At 39.4% G+C, this 22,920-nt stretch overlaps 1 protein-coding gene across 13 annotated transcripts in view; it reads right to left on the bottom strand.

Moving 5' to 3' along the window:
* Nucleotides 1–22,920, bottom strand: part of SCMH1 (Scm polycomb group protein homolog 1) — a 205,918-nt gene that overhangs the window by 120,254 nt on the left and 62,744 nt on the right. For 6 of the 13 annotated variants that reach the window (XM_055254816.2, XM_055254818.2, XM_055254819.2 and 3 more), the window contains exons 2-4: nucleotides 4,200–4,268; nucleotides 3,722–3,745; nucleotides 2,576–2,782 (exon numbers count right to left, since the gene is read on the bottom strand). Coding sequence is in view for 7 of the 13 variants with exons in the window: in XM_055254819.2 (XP_055110794.1) it covers nucleotides 2,576–2,581 (6 nt within the window). In the remaining 6 variants the exon portion in view is untranslated. Of the gene's footprint in view, nucleotides 1–2,575; nucleotides 2,783–3,721; nucleotides 3,746–4,199; nucleotides 4,270–22,920 lie in introns of those variants that run through there. The other 7 variants (XM_055254815.2, XM_055254817.2, XM_063625167.1 and 4 more) reach the window with 2 other exon arrangements.

Here is a 22,920-nt window from a genome sequence, read left to right as displayed (position 1 = left end):
TCACTATATTGCCCAGAATCAATTTCTATTCCTACCAAAAGTACACAGGTGTGTTTACCACATATTTGCTAAAACTGTGTTTTAACAATTTCCATAATTTTGACAAATCTTATCAGTGAAAAAATAAAATACCATTATAATTTTATTTGCAATTCTTTGATTACTAATAAAGTCAATGATGTCTTTGGCTTATCAGCCAGTCTGTATTTTATTTAGCCATTTTTCTGCTGAGATATTCTTTTGTTTTCTCATAGATTCTAGGAGTTCTTTGTAGATTAAGGAAAAGTCAGTAGAAGAATTTTTACTTAATAGAAATAAAGCATCTAGAGAAAGTGTTCTTTTCACTATACCACAGGTCCCTCTGAAAAGACACAGACTTTCAGGCAACAGAAAGAGAGGCTTAGATAAGGAAGAGAAATCAGAGGTGTTTTTGAAGGTCCAGGCAGATATCCTGATATGAGAAAGGTCTGGATTTGGGAGGCTTCACAGATGTAGAATCATAATATTCAAGCTACAAAGGACCTTAGTGTTTCCTAAAACTCATGGCTTTCTTGGTCCCATATCTTTGCCCACGTTACTCACACTCAGTGACTAAAGCTCAGCAAAAATTTTACATTTTCTGTCAGAAGGGTTTGCAGAAAAGGGCTGGACAAATTCTACCATTTCCCTATCTCCTATAACATCCTGTTCACATCATATCACCATAATTATTTATGTAAGCTCTTTATGGATGGGGGCTTATATTCATTTTTAAAATCTTTACTGTTTAACACAGTGCCTGAAATTTAATAGAGGCTCAATATGAGTCTCTGAGTGAATGAAAAGAAGCACACAAGTAATATTCCTATTCTTTCTTGGACTAATAAAATAATACCTGGGATATAGTTCTGAAAACTATACTTTAAGAGAGAGCAAAACTGAGTTTAAATGATTACCTAGTGATGGCAAACAGACCCAAAACCATGTCACCCGAGGACCAGGTGAAGGAACATGAACAATTAGCATGAGTAAAAAAGTGAAGTCTCAGAGCCATTCCCCATCCATCCAACAAATATTTATAGTGTGTGTCAAAGCACTGTGCTGAGTGCTGGACATATAACTGTGATCAAAATTTCATCCTTAACCTCACAGAGCTTCAGTCTAGTGACACACAGAGAATCTAGTGAGGGACAGAGACTAAACAGTCACCACTAAGATAATGTGATAAGTGCTACACTGGAGAGACAGAGGGTGCTACAGGAGCACCCAGAGTGCTTGTGGAAACTTTCCAAAGGAAGAAAGCTCTAGGCTTCTAAGCTAAAGTGTAAAAGGATAAGCAGGAGTCAAAGAAAAAGGAAACTCTTTTTGTTTGTTTCAGACAGAAAGAAAGGCATTATAAATGCCCAGACATGAGAAAAAGCAGTTCTAAATGCAGATCTTTTGGTATGGCTACTGGGTGGAGTTTAAAGAAAAAGTAGTTTAGAAAAAAGGTTACAGATAAAGGCAGTGTTCAGTCATTAGCGAGCCAAATATACTGTATTACTGAGAAGAGGAAGCCTTCAAGCGTTTGGGGTAAAGTCATTCTGGCTGTAGTGTAAAGAATGGGCAGGAGGGTGATAGGTCTGGAGGCAAAAAAGACTAGTTAGGAAGCTGTTTTAATAATCTAGGTGTGAGATTCAACTATGAAAGTGGCAGAGTGGCAATGAGAAGGCAGCCCCTAGAGCTTCTTTCTAAAAATCAGGGCCAGTAAGTGAAAAATAGGCTAACCCTGTTTCATATGGCCAGAAAGTTAGAGGGATGACTAACAGAGATTACAAAAAGAAGCAAATTTTGGACCAATAAATATGTCTAAATATGAAATGAATTACCTGAGGAGGTTCTAAGTCCTCAACAACTTGAGGAGTTCAAGATAAGACATTTTATAAAAAATTCAAAATGTTGAATTTTAAATGCTGGGCAAGGGTAGATTATTTTATGGTCTTTTCCAACTTTGAGATTCCACAGATCTACTGAATTTTATTTCAGTTTGCTATTTGGAGCTGCTCCTTATGCTAGATGGTAAAAATGAAATATGCAGGATTAACTTACATCAGAGGATATGCCTATGCAACCAATGCTCTAGGAAAAATACACTTTCAAATTTTAACATCTTTTAGTAACTGATATACTCTATGTTAAATTGCGTACCCACATTTCACAACTCCCCATCAACAATTTACAATATGCCTTAAGCTGTCACTGAGCTACAACTGTTATTATCATTCATATTAGCGACAAAACCAAAAACAACAGCAGCTATCACTGTCTTCCATTTGCCTGTACCATGCCAGACTATGTTCATTATCTCCTGTGTTCATTATAACCTGCAAAGTAGGTTTCATTCCCATTTTAAAGATGAGGAAATAGGCTTAGAAAGATTAAGTAATTTGCCTGAAGTCACAAAACTGGTAAGTGGGAATAGGAATTTGAACCAAGGCCTGTCTGACTCCTATGTCCATGTTTTTTCTACCACACATCAGTACCTTAAAAAGCTTGAGGAAAGTTTTAAAGAATAATAAAAAATAACTATCATTTATCAAGTGCCAGGCACCTTTACCTGCATTATTTCATTTCATTCATTTCTTCAGCTCACATTCATAGAATGCTTCACTTCAAAGAATGTCAGAAGATTTGACTTAGAGTAAAGTCTGAGTATAGCCGCTGAACAGAATGAAAATCATAATAATCCTCCAAAGTTGAAAAGTATTTGAGAGTTTTTAAGATGTTTTCACATCCATTAGCTCATGTAATCTTCTTTACAACCCTGTGAAGTAGGCAGAATGGGATTATTATCCCCATTTTACAAATAAGAAAACTAAGGATCAGAGTCACAAAGTTACTAAGTGGCAGAACTGGCTCTCAAAAAGCCTAGGAGTTCTGACTCCTAGTCTAGTGTTCTACTACTTCATGTTATCTTCTGTGTCATTGGGCAATGGAAAGTAATATGTTGCAGGAAAGAAAGGCAAGAGGAGGCAAATAGACAATGATAATAATAGAGCTAAATAAATATCAAGTTGTAACAAAATATATCAAAATACTTGAACAAAAATTGATACAGATATCTGGATATCAAAATCTATGTAACATATAAAAGGATTTTAAAGGATTCTAAGATGTAAGACTGATGTTTATGCAGGAACTCTGATTGAGAAGTATTAGAACTAGTTTTATTACTCAAATCTTAGTGCTGAAGTACACCAACCAGGGAGGAAAACCAAATGCAATTACTGGTCTGACTTCTTACTTGATAATATTTTAATATTTCAGTTTTTATTTGTGAATAAAGTTAGAAAATGTTTAGGTTTAGTTTCAGTTCAATTTATCTTACAAGTAATTTTTTTTTGGGAAAAATCCCACCAAACACTGATTTATGGATGGCAGGGGTTTGTTTTAGTTCTGGATTCAGTAAATTAATATGGTACTTCCAGTTTGGTTCAGTTCCTGTTCTCCCCTATACCCTTGTAATTAACCACCTTCCCTCCCTTCTTGTTAGCTTAGTCTGTGGCCTACTGATAAGCAGGACTTGATGTGACAGCTGAGATGGAGTACATGGGATAATTAGGCAGACAAGAGCACAGGAGTCACTGGTTTCTGAGACAGAGACACATGGAATTCTTTTCCTAGTTGGTTAAAACTGGTTATAATCTAATCCCTGGTTTACCAATTCCCCTTATTTAACAGAAACACAAGAAAAATAGCTTACCTAGCTCCAGGATGTCAGCAGCTTCTAGTAAAGAAAAAAATGTTGGAGCATAAGTTCCATACCAACATGATGGAAGGTGAAATTCTGGGGTAAAATAGGAAATTGAGCATCTGCCTAGTTCAGTTATCTTATCCTAAAAGACACTGAGATTCTTAGTAGTCATTGTGGAAGCACACCACCCGATTTTGCCTATTCCCAAGCCTAAACTTCTACAAACTATAGAAAACCAGAGAGGCTAAGCAACTGTGCCTAAAACTATGAAGCTAATTTGGGATTACCTATACTCAGAATCTAGGTTTCCTATTTCCAGCTAAAACAAAGTATATTGCTTATGATCAATACCTCTGTAAACTGCAATATTTGCTTCTGATATAACAAGTGAGTTATTTGTAAACTCAGACCTCTAACAACAAAGGTTTTATGGGAGAAGATGCCGAGTAAAATTTTTCCACACCAAACGGAGTTTTTTCCCCCTTACCTTGATATTGGGATGCAGACTCTGATAGGTGACCATATTTGTGTTTTCTAACATCACTCCAGTCTATCACTGCAGGGGGAGAGAAAAATAGTCATGTGGAAAGAAAATATAAGATTAAATACTTTTCCAATTTGGCAGTATGTATTAACAGTTTTTAATAAAGTAATCCACTTCTGAGATTCTATGCTAAGGAAAAATACTCCAAAATACAAGAAAAAGGTTTTATGTAAAAAGCCTTGGCATTGTTTATAATAACAAAAAAAGGAACACCTAAATGTTCAAAATAGAAGACTGATTAAGATTTGATAATACAAACACTTGACAAAGTATTTTGAAGCTGTTAAATTTTTAAAAGGCTAAAGAACAAATGGGAAAATGTTTATGTTATGTTATTAGGTAAAATATGGGAACAAAAATTATATTCATGGAATGATCATAATTATTTAAAACACTAAAAACAAACAGCACCCCAGTGACGGGCTCAACTATATCCTCCAAAACTTCATGCTAAGGTCCCCACTCTGCAGTACCGCAGAATGTAACTGTATTTGTGATGGCAGCGGTGGGCCATCTGGAACAGCTGCTGTCATCATGCCGGCTGCAGCAGGGAGGCACAGCTGGGAATGCATGCTCCATGGAGCCAGTAGGAGCCTGGGGGCAGGCAGGAGTCCCGCCATTCTGGGTGCAGGTGCAGCTGCAGCTGCAGCCACCCAAACCGAGGCTGCAAACCCAGACCTCCTGCTCCATGGAACAGGCAGGAGCCATGCCGTGACGGGCACAGCTGCAGCCACCCAAATGAGGCCGCAGACCCAGGTACCCCTGCACTCTTGGGGGTCCAGCTAGGACCCCTCTGCCCTCCCAGGATCAGAAGTGCCTGTTCCCCCTGCCTGGCTTCTCCCTGCTGTTGGCACCTGCTCTGATCTTGGAGCAAAGTCAGGGTGGATTCTGGATGCTATGAATGGCAGCAGGAGGCAGATAGGTTCCTAAGCAGAAAAGGGCAGCTCCCTGGTGAGGCCCACCTTCAGGCCAGGGAGGGCCTGAAGGCTGGGGGCTGAACTGCCAGTCCTGCAGACTGGAGTGGGGACTTGTGCCTTTTCCAGGCCTGCCTATGGCCACCCAGAGACCAATGGGCACACACTTCCTCCCCTCTGAGGTCCATAAAAGCCCCAGGATCAGCCAGAGCAGAGCAGAGGATGAAGAGATGACTGAACAATCTACCTGGAGAAAGAAGCCACCCATTCTAGGGCGTCCTCTTTGCTGAGAGCTGCAGAGATGACGTGACAACCTGCCTGCAGAGAGGAGTCAACCACTCTAGGGCCTCCTCTCTGCAGAGCACTGCAGATGATGGGATGACCAGCTGCAGAGAGGAGCCACCCTCTCTGCTGAGAAGTGAGTGAACACTTGTTGGGAAAACCTACCTGCAGAAAGGAGCTATTCTTCCCGCTAGGGGCTGAACACTCATTGGGACACCCTGGCACTGTGAGTCTTCTCTGAGCTGTTCTATTGCTCAGTACAGCTCCTCTTCATCTTGCTCACCCTCCACTTGTCTGTGTACCTCATTCTTCCTGGTTGCAGGACAAGAACTCGGGATCTGCTGAACGGCATGGCTAAAAGAGGTGCTGTAACACCAAAAGGGCTGAAAAACACCCCCTGCTTGCTGCAGTTTGGGCAAAGAGAAGGAGGGAAGAGCTGCAGCCCTTTGGGGAGCCCAGACCTGGGAGCTTCCGGAGTCAGGGCTGTGACTCCCTCTTTCGGGCCCTGTGGTTCCTCCAAGCTTTTGGGCACTACCGCATTCTTTGGTGCCAGCCAGGGAAGCTGCTTGTGGTGCGCCTGGTCCAGCTGCAGCCTCACAGAGAGCTGGCACCCATGCTGGCACCTATGCTGGCATCTGGAGCTGCCCACCTTGTGGCAGGAGCTGGTGTGTCTGACTGCGCAGTAGATGGACCCCAAGCTCATTCACACACGCTCCTCACCACTCCATGCCTAACTCCAGTCTCTCTTGGAGGCGTGAGATCCAGGCTGATAGTGTGAGCAGCCTGCCAGGCCAAGTGAGTGGAACGAGCCCAGTGGGCCCAAGCAAAACTCAGGCAAAGGCACTACTGGCCACAGTTTTCCGGCCAGAAAAGCAACACCCCTAGGATCCCACAATATTTGGAGAAAGGGTCTTCAAAGAGATGATTAAGTTAAAATGAGGTCACTAAGGTGGTCGCTAATTCAGCATGACTGGTGTTATCATAAGAAGAGAAAGTTGGGACACAGGTACAGAGAAAAGACCATGTAATGAACAGAGGCAGAAGCCTCAGAAGCTAAGGAGTGAGGCCTCAGAAGAAAGAAATCAACCTTGCCAATGCCTTGATCTTAGACTTCTAGCCTTCAGAATTGTGAGGAAATAAATTTCTGTTGTTTAAGCCACCTAGTCCATGATATTTGTTACAGCAGCCCTCTAACTTAAACAACTGCGGAAATTATCATTAGAAAAAAACATGTAAGTAAACACAGCAAATATAAACAACTGGTTATCTTTGGGTGGTAATACTGGGTTCCCTGACACCGTACCCACTTTCTATTTTATAATCTTATATATTTTCAAATTTTCCATAAAGAGGATACATTACTCATATAAGGAGAATATATTTTCCTTGGTTGAAAATTTAGATTCATCTACTGACCCTACTACTTTCTCACCATCAATCACCTATCACGTCTTTACTTAATTTCTTGCCCAGCTCAGACTCCATGGTCCTTCATTAACATCATTCTCTGGCAAACACTCTTAATTCCTCCTTCCCATCTCTTTTTTGTCAAACGTACCTACTAAAGGCTCAATCCTAAATCTGGTTAAATCACGTATCAACCTATACTGTGCCTACCCCAGCAGCTCACTAGTGCTGAAGAAAAACATATGCAAGCTTATTGGCCTCATTTTAAACTCATAGCTATAATTCTCAAATGCCACTTTACACCGCCCAGAAATCATAACACATTTCTACACTATGTTTACTTTTCCATTTTCTAAAAAAAAAAAATTGTATCTTTCTCTCTCTCCTCAAACTCCAAATATACTGTCCCCAACTTCACTCTTACGGGATGACTTTAATTCAGGATTCATTGAGAAAACAGAAATAAGGGTAAGACCCTTCCACTCATTTCATGACGGTAGAGACTTGATCTTGTTTAGTGGTGAATCCCCAGTATGTAGTATAGTAACAGGTGCTCACTAAATGTTTGGTGAATAAATTACCTACTCATTCATGATTTTTTCTGACTTCTCTCCTGTTACTGTGGATGAAGTGTCTCTGTTTTTATCAAAAGCCAACCCTCCATTTTAGCTGCAGGTCCCAGAGTCTCTCATCCTCTCAAAAACCTTGCAAGTATCCCTTTTTTTTTTTTGCTTTTATTTGTAATTGGCCAACAAAAATTTTACATATTTATGGGGTGTAAAGTGATGTTTCAATATACGTACACATTGTGGAATGATCAAACCAGAGTACAGCAATTAGTATATCCATTACTTCAAATATTTATAATTTCTTTGTGGTGAGAACATTTAAAATTCTCTCTTTAGCTATTCTGAAATATATAATACATTATTATTAACTACAGTCAACATGCTCTGCAATAGAACACCAGAACTACTCCTCCTATCTAACTATAACTTTCCACCTGTTGACCAATGTATCCCTTTTTTCTATACTCACCCCTCCCCTCCCAGCCTCTGGTTATCACCATTCTACTCTCTACTTCTCTGTAAGTTAGACTTTGTTTAGATTCTACATGTGAGATTATATGGTATTTGTCGTTCTGTGCCTGACTTCAACATTACATCCTCTAGGTTCATCCACGTTGTCAAAAATGACAGAATTTCCTATTTTTTAAGGCAGAATGTATTCAATTGTGTATATATACCACATTTCTAAATCCATTCATATATTGATGGACACTTAAGTTATTCCCATATCTTGGCTACTGTGAATAGTGCTGCAATGAATACGGGCATGCAGATGAAGCTATCCCTTCAACATACTGATTTCATTTCCTTTGGGGATTTAGCCAGTAGTGGGATTGATGCATCATCATATGGTAATTCTATTTTCAGTGTTTTGAGGAACCTCCATCCTGTTTTTCAAAATGGCTGTACTAATTTGTGATATCCATAACAGTGTGTAACGGTTCCTTTTTCTTGTAATCCTTGCCAACATTTATCTTTCATCTTTTTGATAATAGCCAACCTAACAGGTGTTGGCTATAGGGTATCTCACTGTGGTTTTCATTTGCATTTCTCTGATGATTAGAGATGTTGGACTTTTTTCATATATCTGTGGCCTATTTATATGTTTTCTTTTGAAAAATGTCTATTCAAGTCCTTTGCTTATTTTTAACAGGGCTGTTTTCTTGTTACTGAGTAGTTTGAGTTCCTAGTATATTTCGGATATTAGTCCCTTCTCCAGTGTATGATTTGCAAATATTTTCTCCCAATCTGTGTGTTGTCTCTTTACTTCATTAATTGTTTCCTTTTCTATGCAGTAGCTTTTCACTTTAATGCAATTCCATTTGTCTATTTTTGCTTTTTTTGTTTATGCTTTTGGGTTCATATCAAAGAAATCTCAGTCCAGACCTCTAGCAGTTTTATAGTTTCAGTTTCATAGTTTCAAGTCTTTAATCCATTTTGAGTTGATTCTTGTATGAGGGGTGAAATAAAGATCCACTTTCATTCTTCTATATGTGGATATCCAGTTTTCCCAATACCACCTTTTGAACAGATTGTCCTTTCCTCAATGTGTGTTCCTGTCAAAAAGCAATTGACTGTAATGCATGGGTTTATTTCTGGGCTCTCTGTCCTATTTCATTGGGAGATTTGTCTGTTTTTATGCCAGCACCATGCTTTTTTGATTGCTATAGCTTTGTAATAAGTTTTGCAATACAGTAGTGTGATGTCTCCAGCTTTGCTCTTTTTGGTCAAGATTGTTTGGCTATTTGGGATCTTTTGTGGCTCCACACATGAATTTTAGCATTGTTTTTTCTACTTCTGTGAAGAATGACATTAGAATTCTGATGGCAGTTGCATTAAATCTGTAGATTTCTTCTGGTGGTATAAATACTTTCACAATATTAAATTCTTCCCATCCATAAACACTGGGTATCTTTCCACTTATTTGTGATATCCTTAATTTCCTTCATCAGTGTCTTACAGTTCTCAGTGTATAGATCTTTCACTTCCTTGGTTAAAGTTACTTCTAAGTATTTCACTTAGAAGTAAGTGGTATTGTAAATGGGATTGTTTTCTTAATTTCTTTTTCAGAAAGTTCACTGTTAGTGTATAGAAATGCTACTGACTTTTGTAAGTTGATTTTATATCCTGCAACTTTCCTGGATTTGTCTAATTCAAATGGTGTTTTGGTACAGTCTTTGAGATTTTTAATATGTAAGATCATGTTGTCAGCAAACAGAGACAATTTCATTTCACCCTTTCCTATTTGGATGCCTTTTATTTCCTTTTCTTGCCTAATTGCTCGGGCTAGGACTTCTGGTACTGTGTTGAACAGAACTGGTAAGAGTGGGCATCCTTGTCTTGTTCTAGATCTTATAGGAAAAGTCTTCAACTTCTTACCACTGAGTACAATGTTAGCTGTGAGCTCGTCATATATGGCCTTTATTGTGTTGAGGAACAATCCTTCTATATCTAATATATTGAGAGTTTTCATCATGAAAGGATGTTGAATTTTGTCAAATGCATTTTCTCCATCTATTCAGATGATCATGTGATTTTTGTCCTTCATTCTGTTATATGGTGAATCACATTTATTCATTTACATCACATCCCAAGGGCAAATCCCACTTAATCATGGTGAATGATCCTTTTAATATACTACTGAATATGGTTTCTTAGTATTTTGTTGAAGATTTTTGCATCCATGTTCATCAGTGAGATTGGTCTGCAGTCTTCTTTTTCTTCTTACCATTTAGATGAAAGGAGATGTAGTCTTCTTCTCTTGTCGTATCTTCGTCTGGCTTTGGTATCAAGGTACTGCTAGCCTCATAAAATAAATTTTGAAGAATTCCCTCCTCTTCAACTTTCTGGAAGAGTTTGAGAAGGACTGGTATTGGTTCTTCTTTAAGTGTCTGGTACAATTCGGCTATGATGCCATTAGGTCCTAGGCTTTACTTTGATTGGAGACTTTTAATTACTGATTGAATCTCATTACTCATAATTGGACTATTCAGATTTCCAACTGCTTTGTGATTCAGTCTTGGTAAGCTACATATTTCTAGCAATGTATTCATTTCTTCTGGTTGTCCAATTTGTTGGCTTATAACTGTTCATAGTAGTCTTTCATGATCCTTTGTATTTTTTATTATTATACTTTAGGTTTTAGGGTACATGTGCACAATGTGCAGGTTTGTTACATATGTATCCATGTGCCATGTTGTTTTGCTGCACCCATTAATCCTTTGTATTTCTATGTTGTCAGTTGTAATATCTCCTCTTTCAGTGAGTTTTATACTTTCATATGTTTTCACATTACTGATTAACGTTCTCTTCCGAATTCCCTTTAGCATTTCTTGTAAGGCTGGTCTAGTGGGGATAAATTCTGTTTTTATTTGAGAAAGTCTTGATCATCCCTTTGTTTTTGAAAGACAGGATTGCTGGGTATAGTATGCTTTGCTGGCAGTGTTTTTTTTTCCCCCTTTTCAGGGTTTTGAATATATCATCCTACTCTCTTCTGATCTGCAAGGTTTCTGCTGTGAAATCCACTGCTGGCCTTAGGGTTCCCTTACATATGACAATTCACTTTTCCCTTGCTGCCTTCAACTCTCTCTAACTTAGAATTTGATTATAACTTGCCTTGGTGTGGATCTTTTTGGGTTCATCTTATTTGGTGTTCTTTGGGCTTCCTGGATCTGGCTTTCTATCTCCTTCCCCAGGCTTTGGAAGTTTTCTGACATAATTTCTTTGAATATATTTTATTTCTTCTTTTTCTGACGTATCAATAATGCATTTGTTGTCCACTTGATGGTGTCCCACAGGTCTCATAAACTATCTTTAAACTATCCTTTTCATTCTTTTTTCTTTTTGCTCAGATTGGACTTTTTTCAGTGACCTTTGATTTCATCGATCCTTCTACTTCATCGAATCTGCTGTTGAATACCTCCATCGAATTTTTTTAGTTCAGTTACAGTATTTTTCACATCTTTGATATCTATTTGGTACTATTTTATACTTTCTATCTCTTTGTCAAAGTTCTTAGTTTGTTCTTTCATTGCTCTTTTGACTTCAGTGAACATCTTTATAACCATTATCTTAGATTCTCTGTCAGGTTAAATCACATATCTCTATTTCACTTGTGGAGATTTGTCTTTTTTTTTTTTTTTTTGGAATAGACTCTGTGTTCTTTGATTTTTGTGTTAGCTTCTATGCATTAAATAAGAATATAACCTCTCCCAGACTTGTCAGACTGGCCTCATGTAGGAGACGGATCTCACCAATCCATCCAGCCAAAAATTTTAAGGTGCTCTCTAATCTCTGTGTTTATTCAGACTGCTGTCTCTTTTTTGATGGTCCCCTTGAGCTTAGGATGTACCACATTCCGTCAATACCCCCACAATACCATAGAATAGGAGCCAGAATCTCTAGATGTAGCTGGAGATGTTGAGGTGCTGAATGGGTTTTCCATTTCCTTCTATCTTCATAGCTGAGCCTGAGCATTTATGTCCCACTCTCTCTGCACTAAGCTAAGGAGAAGATCTATGGCAAAAACCTTTACTCACATTCAGGTTGCACCCTCTGATCCTGAGGAGAAGCTCGTAGAAGTGGTCCTACTTTAAGTCCACCTTTTTGTTTGCTGTGGTCTAAGGCTACTCATGAATGCAAAGCTCCACTGACTCCCAAAGCTTGTCCCTTGGGTGGAAGTTATAGAAGTTGTGGCACTTGAGGCATGACCAAACTCCTTCCAGGAAGAATGAGTAGCCTTGGATTTATCACTGAGATTAGCTAGAGGGCTACTGTTTGTTTTCCCATCAGCTCCCGAACGCAAGTTCCTTAGAAGCCAGGCTGTCAAGTAGCTGCTGGAAGTGTGTGCTATAAGCCCCTTCTGGAGAACAAATGGGACCTACATGTTCCTACTTCCTTTCTGCACTGCTCATAGGAGGTATAACCTCTGAAGGTATTTGTATACCTATTTAAAGCCACCCCATTGTTCTGTGATCTAGAAAAACTCATCTATGCCTAGTTCCCTTGGCTCCCAGAGCTAAGATGTTTAGGATATAATCCTTTGGGAGACAGCTGTAAAAGTTGGGACACTCGTTGTGTGGACATATGCCTATCTGGGTGGTGTCAGGTTAATATTTGTCTACCCCTTTAATTCCTCAATGCAAGTTAGCTGGAAGCCAGGCTGGCAAGTAGTCACCAGAAGAGTATGTCATAAATCCCTTCTGGGGAAAAACAGGGGGCTACATTTTAAGCCCCTTCTCTGCACTTCTCCTGGGGAATAAAGTCCAGGGATGTGCTTCTATACCCATATAAATCTGCTGCTTTTTTCCTGCAGAGGTCTAGAGATCTGCATAGGCCAATCCCTTCTTCTCCCAGAGCTGAGAGGTTTAGGATGTAGACCCTTGGTGGAAGCTGTGAAAGCTGAGGTACTCAATGTGTGGACAAACTCTTCCCAGGCTGGTGGCAGGTTAATATTTGACTGCCACTAAACTCCACCAATGTAAGTTAGTTAGAAGCCAAACAACCAAGAAGCTGCTGGAATAGTGTGTCATAAACTCCTTCTGGGGGCAAACAGGGAGCTTCATTTCTTAAGTCCCTTCTATGTATTGCTCCTGGGGTATGAAAGCTCTGAAGTGTTTAAATGCCCATATCTAACTGCGGCTTTTTTCCTGTGGTCTAGAAAGACTTGCGTTGTCTAATCCCCTCTGCTCCCAGAGTTGGTGAATTAAGAGCCAGACCATGAAGAATCTTAAGTTAGGATGCTATATGTGGAGTTAAAACCCTCCTCTCCATGGGGAGAAGTTGGATGCTAGGGCTTCCCTTCTCAATTTTATGGCACAATGCCCAGGGTGGGGTCTGGCCCTAGCGTGCTTCAGTTTTTCCTACCCATTCGATGAGGATGTTTCCTCAAGTTGCCCCACGGGTAGGAATCTTTCAACTAGTCTCTGACTTTCTCTGAGAGAGAACTGATCCATGAATAGATATTTATTTGGTGCATCCATGGGTGGAGGGAGAGTCAGGAGTTTCCTATTCTGCCACATTGCTGACCCTACTATCAAGTACCTCCTTTCTAATAGATCATTTGCACCAGCATTCTTACTGCTCTATTATTTCCTATCAATGAAAACCTAAAATAAACAAACAAAACCTCACACCCTTCTCTTAATCCCACACATATCCCTCCTATTATATCCCTCTATTTCTTTGCTCTCCTTCACAGGAAAACTTAAGAGTTATCTGCAGTTATTGCCTCTTCACTACCTCACAGTTATTGCCTCCTCACTACCCCATATTATCTCCTCATTCAAATAGGGTGTGTCTGCTCACCACTCCATTAAGATCACTTCCAAATTCACATTTTCAGAACTGGATTCTTAGAATCCCACACACATTCACATAAACAACTACCTATAGGCCATTTCTACATGGTTATCAATCAGATATTAAAAACTTAGCATGACTAAAACAGAAGGCCATCCTCTGTCATCTTGTTACTTTTTGTCTTCCCCAACCTAGTAAATGGCACCTCCATCACTTATTTGCATAGAAATTATGCATAAGTTCAGCAGCACGGACTTCCACTTACCAAGGCCAATCTGGCGATGGCCACTGCTGAGTGCCCAATCTGCCAGTAGCAGAGATCAACATTGAGCCCCTGATATGGCACTATTTCCCAGGGTGATCAGCCAGCTACCCAGTGGCGGGCTGATTACAATGGACTGCTTCCTTCATAGAAGGGACAGCATTTTGTCCAGCTGGAATAGACATTTACTCTGGATATTGATTTGCCTTCCCTGCATGCAATTCTACTGTCAAAACTACCAACTGCGGACTCACAAAATCCCTTATCCACCATTACAGACAGCACTGCTTCTGACCAAGAAGCCACACAAAGAAGTGTGGCAATAAGCTTATGCTCGTGGAATTAATGATCTTAACATGCATCATCCTGAAGCAGCTGGCTTGACAGAACTATGGAATGGCCTTGTGGTAAAACCCCATCTCTACTAAAAATTAAAAAAAAAAAAAAAAGACGCAGTTACAGTGCCAGCTAGGTGACAATGCTTTTACTGTTATCCAACAGCTGTATAATATACATTCTTTTCATCAGCACATGGAGCATTCTCCAAATTAGACCATAAGTAAATCTCACCAAATTTAAGAGAACTGAAATCATATCAAATATCATTTCAGACCACAACGGAATAAAAATAGAAACCAATAACAAGAGGAACTTTCAAAACTGTAGAAAAAGAAAGAAATTAAACATGTTCCTGAATAACCAATGGGTCAATGAAGAAATTAAGGAGAAAATTTTAAAGTTTCTTGAAACAAATGAAAATAGAAACATAACATACCCAAACCTATGGGATACAGCAAAAGCAGTATTAAGAGGAAAGATGGCTGGGCACGGTGGCTCACGCCTGTAATTCCAGCACTTTGGGAGGGTGAGACAGAAGTATCACTTGAGCCCAGGACTTCAAGACCAACCTGGGCAACATGGCAAGACCCCATCTCTATAAAAAATACAAAAAGTTAGCCAGGATGGTGGCACATGCCTGTGGTCCCAACTACTTGGGAGGCTGAGGTGGGAGGATCTTTTGAGAGGTTAAGGCTGCAGTGAGCCATGTTCATACCACTGCACTCCAGCCTGGGCGACAGAGCAAGACTCCATCTCAAAAAAAAAAAAAAAGAGCTCTACCAAAAAATTCTTAGAACTGATAAACAAATTCAGGAAAGCTGCAGGACACAAAATCAACATATAAAAATCAGTAGCACTGAACCAACAATGAACTAGTAAAAAAGAAATCAAGAAAGCAATCTCATTTACAATAGCTATAAAAAAATACCTATGAATAAATTTATCCAAGGAGGTGAAAGATCTCTACAAGGGAAACTACAGGACATTGATGAAAGAAATGGAAGAGGACACAAAAAAATAGAAAGATACCCCATGTTCATGGATTGGAAGGCTTAATATTGTTAAAATGACCATACTACCAAAAGTCGTCTATAGATTCAATGCAATCCCTATCAAAACACCAATGACATTCTTCACAAAAATAGAAAAAAAAAACCCTAAAATTTGTATGGAACCACAAAAGTCTCTGAATAGCCAAAGCAAACCTGAGCAAAAAAGAACAAAGCTGGATGCCTCCAGCTTTTGCGTTTGAAATCACACTACTGGATTTCAAAATACATTACAAAGATAAGGTAAACAAAACACCACAGTATTGGCATAAGAACACACATATATACCAGTGGAACCCAGAATAGAGAACCCAGAAATAAATCCATGTATTTACAGCCAACTGATTTTTGAGAAAGGCATCAAGAACATTCACTGGGGAAGGGACAGTATCCTCAATAAACAGTGCTGGGAAAACTGGATATCTATATGCAGAAAAATAAAACTAGACCCCTATCTCTCATCATGTACAAAAATCAACTAAAAACAGATCAAGACTTAAATGAAGGCCTGAAACTATAAAACTACTAGAAAAAAAACGTAGGAGAAATGCTTCAAGACATTGATCTGGGCAAAGATTTTATGGAGAAGACCTCAAAAGCATAGGCAACAAAAGCAAAATTACACAATTAGACATCATGAGATTATATCAAACTAAAAAGCTTCTGCACAGCAAAGGAAACAATTAACAGAGGGAAAAGAGTACAGAATGGGAGAAATATATGTAAACTATTCATCCAACAAGGGATTAATATCCAGAACATGCAGGGAGCTCAAACAACAGCAAAAACCAAAAAACTCCCCCCCAAAACACAAAACAACAAATAATCTGATTTAAAAATAAACAAATGAGCTGAATGGGTATCTCTCAAAGACACAGAAATGGCTAACAGGTATATGAAAAAATGCTCAGCATCACTAATCATCAGGGAAATGCAAATCAAAACCACAATAAGATATCATCTTACCCTAGTTACAGTGGCTACTACTAAAAAGACAAAAATAAATGATGACAAAAATGTGGAGAAAGGGGAACTCTTATTCACTGTTGGTGGTATTGTAAATTAGTACAGCTATTATGGAAAACAGGATGAAGGTTCCTCAAAAATCTGAAAAGAATACTGCCATATGATCTAGCAATTCCAGTACTGGGTACATATCCACAGGAAAGGAAATCAGTATGTCGAACAGTTATCTGCACTCCCATGTTTATTGCAGCACTATTCATAATAGTCAAGATATGGGATCAACCAAAGTGTCCATCATTAGATAAATAAAGAAAATATGGTATATATAAACAATGGGATACCATTTAGCTATAAAAAGAATGAAATTCTGTAATTTGTGGCAACATGGATTAGCTTGTAGAACATAAGGTTAATGAAATAAGCCAGGCACAGAAAGAAATACCACATGTTTTCAGTCATATGTGGAAACTAAAAAAGCTGACCTCATAGTAGACAGAATAGTGGTTACTAAAGGGAAAGAAGGGGAGGTAGGGGGACAAACATAAAAGTACAGCTAAATAAAAGAAATAAGTTATAGTGTTCTATAGCACTATAGAGTGACTATAATTAATGAGAACTTATTATGTATTTTCAAATAGCAAGAAGAGCATATTTCTGAATGCTCCCAACACAAATAAATGATAAATGTTTGAAGAGATTGATATACTAATTACCAATTCGATCATTACACACTGTGTACATGTATTGAAATATCACACTGTACCCAATAAATATGTACAATTATGTTTCAATTAAAAAATAAAAGACAAAACCAAAAAAGTCTCCAATTTTTTTTTTTTTTTAAACTGCCACCAAGCTACTCTGGGCTCCTCATGCCTCTGAGTCAACAGGTAAGGAGGGAGTTGTGGTGTTGTTGGCTGAGGTGATTCATCTGGACTATCAAGGAGAAACTGAACTACTACTCCACAATGGAAGAATTGAAGAGTATGTCTAGAGTACAGGAGATACCTTAGGGTGTTTCTCAGTATCACTCCACGTTGTGATTAGGGCCAATGGATAACTACAAAAACGCAATCCAGGCAGAACTACAAATGGGCCAAACCTTTGGATCACTCTGACGGGTAAAGAATGAGGTTCTTGCAGAAGGCAAAAAAATAAATAAATAAATAAATAAATACTGAATAGATAAGTTATAAATACCAGCAATAACCATGTGACCAGTTACAGAAACAAGAACTGTAATTGTTCTAAGTTTTTTCTCCTTATTTCATTATGAATGTTGGTGTGTATATATACATATAGTAAGAAAATATCTTTGCTTTCTTTCCTGTCTTATTTTCTTATCATGTAACAAAAGTTGTATTGACTTTATATCAATATTTAAGTATTGTTAATTTTACATCATAATATTTAAGTTACAGGCTATCAGGAGAAGAGTAAACATCACTGAAGAACTTCACTCTCCTGGGGAAGGGGCTAGTGTGTTTTCGGTTGTATGCAGGATAGCTGTTTATGTTAGGTAGAATAATGACCTTGTTACTGTCTTCATTTGGAGATCAAATATGGCATAAAGAAATACATATGGATGCCGAGTTGAAAAGGAGTACTTGTGATGGTTAACTTTATGTGTCAACTTAACTGGGCTAAGGGATGCCCAGATAGCTGGTAAACATTATTTCTGAGTGTATCTGTGGTGGTATTTATTGAAGAGATTAACATTTGAATCAGTAGACTGAGTAAAGACTGCCCTCACCAATGTGTGTGGGCATTATTCAATCCACTGAGGGTCCAAATAGCACAAAAAGGTGAAGGAAGAGTGAATTCTCTCATTTCTTGAGCTAGGACATCCATCTTCTCCTGCCCTTGGACACTGGAGCTCCTAGTTCTTGAGCCTCCAGTGCCCTCTGCCTTCCCCACTGGTTTTCAGGTCTTTGGCATTGAAGGAGGAGTTACACCATCGGCTCCCTGATTCTCAGGCCTTGGGACTCAGACTAAATTATGGCACCAGCTTACAGATAGTATATCATGGGATTTCTCAGCCTCTATAATCCTGTGAGCCAATTCCCACAATAAATCTCTCTCTTTACCTACCTACACAGCTCCCATTGTTTCTGTTTTGGGGGAGAACCCTAATACTAGGTCAGAGTATTTTAAAACATAAAACAGATAAGGTCATTTCTCTCCTGAAGGACCTTCAATAGCTTCATACTCAGTTAAGGGTGCTTTACAAAGCCATGCAGGATTGGACTCATGCCACCTCTCTAATCTTATCTGTTATGACTTCTCCATTTTCTACTACATTGCAGCAACATTGGCCAGTGTCCCACTCCAAGTGTTCGCCTTCTCTCCTAGTTTTTACATCCCCTGTCTTTCTAGTAGCCTGCTATGCTTGTTTTCCTCTGAATCATCAATAAAGATTAAAAACTAGATTAGGCTTTAAAATTACTGACAAATATATTAGGGGATCATGATTAAATTTATGTTAAAAAATTTGCATAATTAGAAAACATATATTCTTAAAAATTAAATATACAATATATATTCCATTTATATACAAGTTTTTAGTACTATACTGCTTAAGTAAAGATGAGCTACCAGTATACACAAAATTGGTTCAAGGAAGCCACAACAAATAGAAACCAGGCTGAAAGATCATCAGTAAAACAACATTCAAAAGCAACCAATGCAGTTTAGAAAAATTAGTCTAGCCTGGGCAACAGAGCGAGACTTGTCTCAAAAAAAACAAAAAAGACAGAAAGAAAGAAAGAGGAGAAAAGAGGAAGTATTCCAGTAAAGAAAACAAAATCCGGGGGGGTGGCGCCAAGATGGCCGAATAGGAACAGCTCCAGTCTACAGCTCCCAGCGTGAGCGATGCAGAAGACCGGTGATTTCTGCATTTCCAACTGAGGTACCAGGTTCATCTCACTGGGGAGTGTTGGAAAGTGCGTGCAGGACAGTGGCTGCAGCGCACCGAGCGTGAGCCGAAGCAAGGCGAGGCATCGCCTCACCTGGGAAGCACAAGGGGTCAGGGAATTCTCTTTCCTAGTCAAAGAAAGGGGTGACAGACGGCACCTGGGAAATCGGGTCACTCCCACCCTAATACTGCGCTTTTCCAACGGTCTTAGCAAATGGCACACCAGGAGATTATATCCCACACCTGGCTCGGAGGGTCCTACGCCCACGGAGCCTTGCTCATTGCTAGCACAGCAGTCTGAGATCAAACTGCAAGGCGGCAGCGAGGCTGCGGGAGGGGAGCCTGCCATTGCTGAGGCTTCAGTAGGTAAACAAAGTGGCCGGGAAGCTCGAACTGGGTGGAGTCCACTGCAGCTCAAGAAGGCCTGCCTACCTCTGTAGACTCCACCTCTCGGGGCAGGACATAGCCAAAAAAAAGACAGCAGAATCCTCTGCAGACTTAAATGTCTGTCTGACAGCTTTGAAGAGAGTAGTGGTTCTCCTAGCACACAGCTGGAGATCTGAGAATGGACAGACTGCCTCCTCAAGTGGGTCCCTGACCCCCAAGTAGCCTAACTGGGAGGCACCCCCCAGTAGGAGCAGACTGACACCTCACACGGCCGGGTACTCCTCTGAGACAAAACTTCCAGAGGAATGATCAGGCAGCAACATTTGCTGTTCACCAATATCTGCTGTTCTGCAGCCTCCACTGCTGATACCCAGGCAAACAGGGTCTGGAGTGAACCTCCAGCAAACTCCAACAGACCTGCAGCTGAGGGTCCTGACTGTTAGAAGGAAAACTAACAAACAGAAAGGACATCCACACCAAAACCCCATCTGTACGTCACCATCATCAAAGACCAAAGGTAGATAAAACCACAAAGATGGGGAAAAAACAGAGCAGAAAAACTGGAAACTCTAAAAATCAGAGTGCCTCTCCTCCTTCAAAGGAACGCAGCTCCTCACCAGCAATGGAACAAAGCTGGACGGAGAATGACTTTGACAAGTTGAGAGAAGAAGGCTTCAGATGATCAAACTACTCCAAGCTAAAGGAGGAAGTTTGAACCCACGGCAAAGAAGTTAAAAACTTTGAAAAAAAAAATTAGACGAATGGCTAACTAGAATAACCAATGCAGAGAAGTCCTTAAAGGACCTGATGGAGCTGAAAACCAAGGCATGAGAACTACGTGATGAATGCATAAGCCTCAGTAGCCGATTAGATCAACTGGAAGAAAGGGTACCAGTGATAGAAGATCAAATGAATGAAATGAAGCGAGAAGAGAAGTTTAGAGAAAAAAGAATAAAAAGAAACGAACAAAGCCTCCAAGAAATATGGGACTATGTGAAAAGACCAAATCTACATCTGATTGGTGTACTGAAAGTGATGGGGAGAATGGAACGAAGTTGGAAAACACTCTGCAGGATACTATCCAGGAGAACTTTCCCAATCTAGCAAGGCAGGCCAACATTCAAATTCAGGAAATACAGAAAATGCCACAAACATACTCCTTGAGAAGAGTAACTCCAAGACACATAATTGTCAGATTCACCAAAGTTGAAATGAAGGAAAAATTGTTAATGGCAGCCAGAGAGAAAGGTCGGGTTACCCACAAAGGGAAGCCCATCAGACTAACAGCGGATCTCTCAGCAGAAACTCCACAAGCCAGAAGAGAGTGGGGACCAATATTCAACATTCTTAAAGAAAAGAATTTTCAACCCAGAATTTCATATCCAGCCAAACTAAGCTTCATAAGTGAAGGAGAAATAAAATCCTTTACAGACAAGCAAATGCTGAGAGATTCTACCACCAGGCCTGCCCTAAAAGAGCTCCTGAAAAAAGCACCAAACATGGAAAGGAACAACCGGTACCAGCCACTGCAAAAACATGCCAAATTGTAAAGACCATCGAGGCTAGGAAGAAACTGTATCAACTAATGAGCAAAATAACCAGCTAACATCATAATGACAGGATCAAATTCACACATAACAATACTAACCTTACATGTAAATGGGCTAAATGCTCTAATTAAAGGACACAGACTGGCAAATTGGATAAAGAGTCAAGACCCATCAGTGTGCTGTATTCAAGAGACCCATTTCACATGCAGAGACACACATAGGCTCAAAATAAAGGGATGGAGGAAGATCTACCAAGCAAATGGAAAACAAAAAAAAGCAGAGGTTGCAATCCTAGTCTCTGATAAAACAGACTTTAAACCAACAAAGATCAAAAGAGACAAAGAAGGCCATTACATAATGGTAAAGGGTTCAATTCAACAAGAAGAGCTAACTATCCTAAATATATATGCACCCAATACAGGAGCACCCAGATTCATAAAGCAAGTCCTCAGTGACCTACAAAGAGACTTAGACTCCCACACAATAATAATGGGAGACTTTAACAACCCACTGTCAACATTAGACAGATCAACAAGACAGAAAGTTAACAAGGATATCCAGGACTTGAACTCAGCTCTGCACCAAGCGGACCTAATAGACATCTACAGAACTCTCCACCCCAAATCAACAGAATACACATTCTTCTCAGCACCACACCACACTTATTCCAAAATTGACCACATAGTTGGAGGTAAAGCACTCCTCAGCAAATGTAAAAGAACAGAAATTATAACAAGCTGTCTCTCAGACCACAGTGCAATCAAACTAGAACTCAGGATTAAGAAACTCACTCAAAACCGCTCAACTACATGGAAACTGAACAACCTGCTTCTGAATGACTACTGGGTACATAACGAAATGAAGGCAGAAATAAAGATGTTCTTTGAAACCAACAAAAACAAAGACAGAACATACCAGAATCTCTGGGACACATTCAAAGCAGTGTGTAGAGGGAAATTTATAGCACTAAATGCCCACAAGAGAAAGCAGGAAAGATCTAAAATTGACACCCTAACATCACAGTTAAAAGAACTAGAGAAGCAAGAGCAAACACATTCAAAAGCTAGCAGAAGGCAAGACATAACTAAGATCAGAGCAGAACTGAAGGAAATAGACACACAAAAAACCCTTAAAAAATCAATGAATCCAGGAGCTGCTTTTTGAAAAGATCAACAAAATTGATAGACCGCTAGCAAGACTAATAAGAAAAGAGAGAAGAATCAAATAGATGCAATAAAAAATGATAAAGGGGATATCACCACCGATCCCACAGAAATACAAACTACCATCAGTGAATACTATAAACACCTCTATGCAAATAAACTAGAAAATCTAGAAGAAATGGATGAATTCCTCGACACATACACCCTCCCAAGACTAAACCAGGAAGAAGTTGAATCTCTGAATAGACCAATAACAGGCTCTGAAATTGAGGCAATAATTAATAGCTTGGCAACCAAAAAAAGTCCAGGACCAGATGGATTCACAGCCGAATTCTACCAGAGGTACAAGGAGGAGCTGGTACCATTCCTTCTGAAACTATTCCAATCAATAGAAAAAGAAGGAATCCTCCCTAACTCATTTTATGAGGCCAGCATCATCCTGATACCAAAGCCTGGCAGAGACACAACAAAAAAAGACAATTTTAGACCAATATCCCTGATGAACATCAATGCAAAAATCCTCAATGAAATACTGGCAAACTAAATCCAGCAGCACATCAAA

Source organism: Symphalangus syndactylus, chromosome 12 (genome assembly GCF_028878055.3).
Source record: "Symphalangus syndactylus isolate Jambi chromosome 12, NHGRI_mSymSyn1-v2.1_pri, whole genome shotgun sequence".
Lineage (NCBI taxonomy): Eukaryota > Metazoa > Chordata > Mammalia > Primates > Hylobatidae > Symphalangus > Symphalangus syndactylus.
The sequence above is the reverse complement of the archived record's forward strand: the minus strand, read 5'-3'. Positions and strand labels throughout refer to the sequence as shown.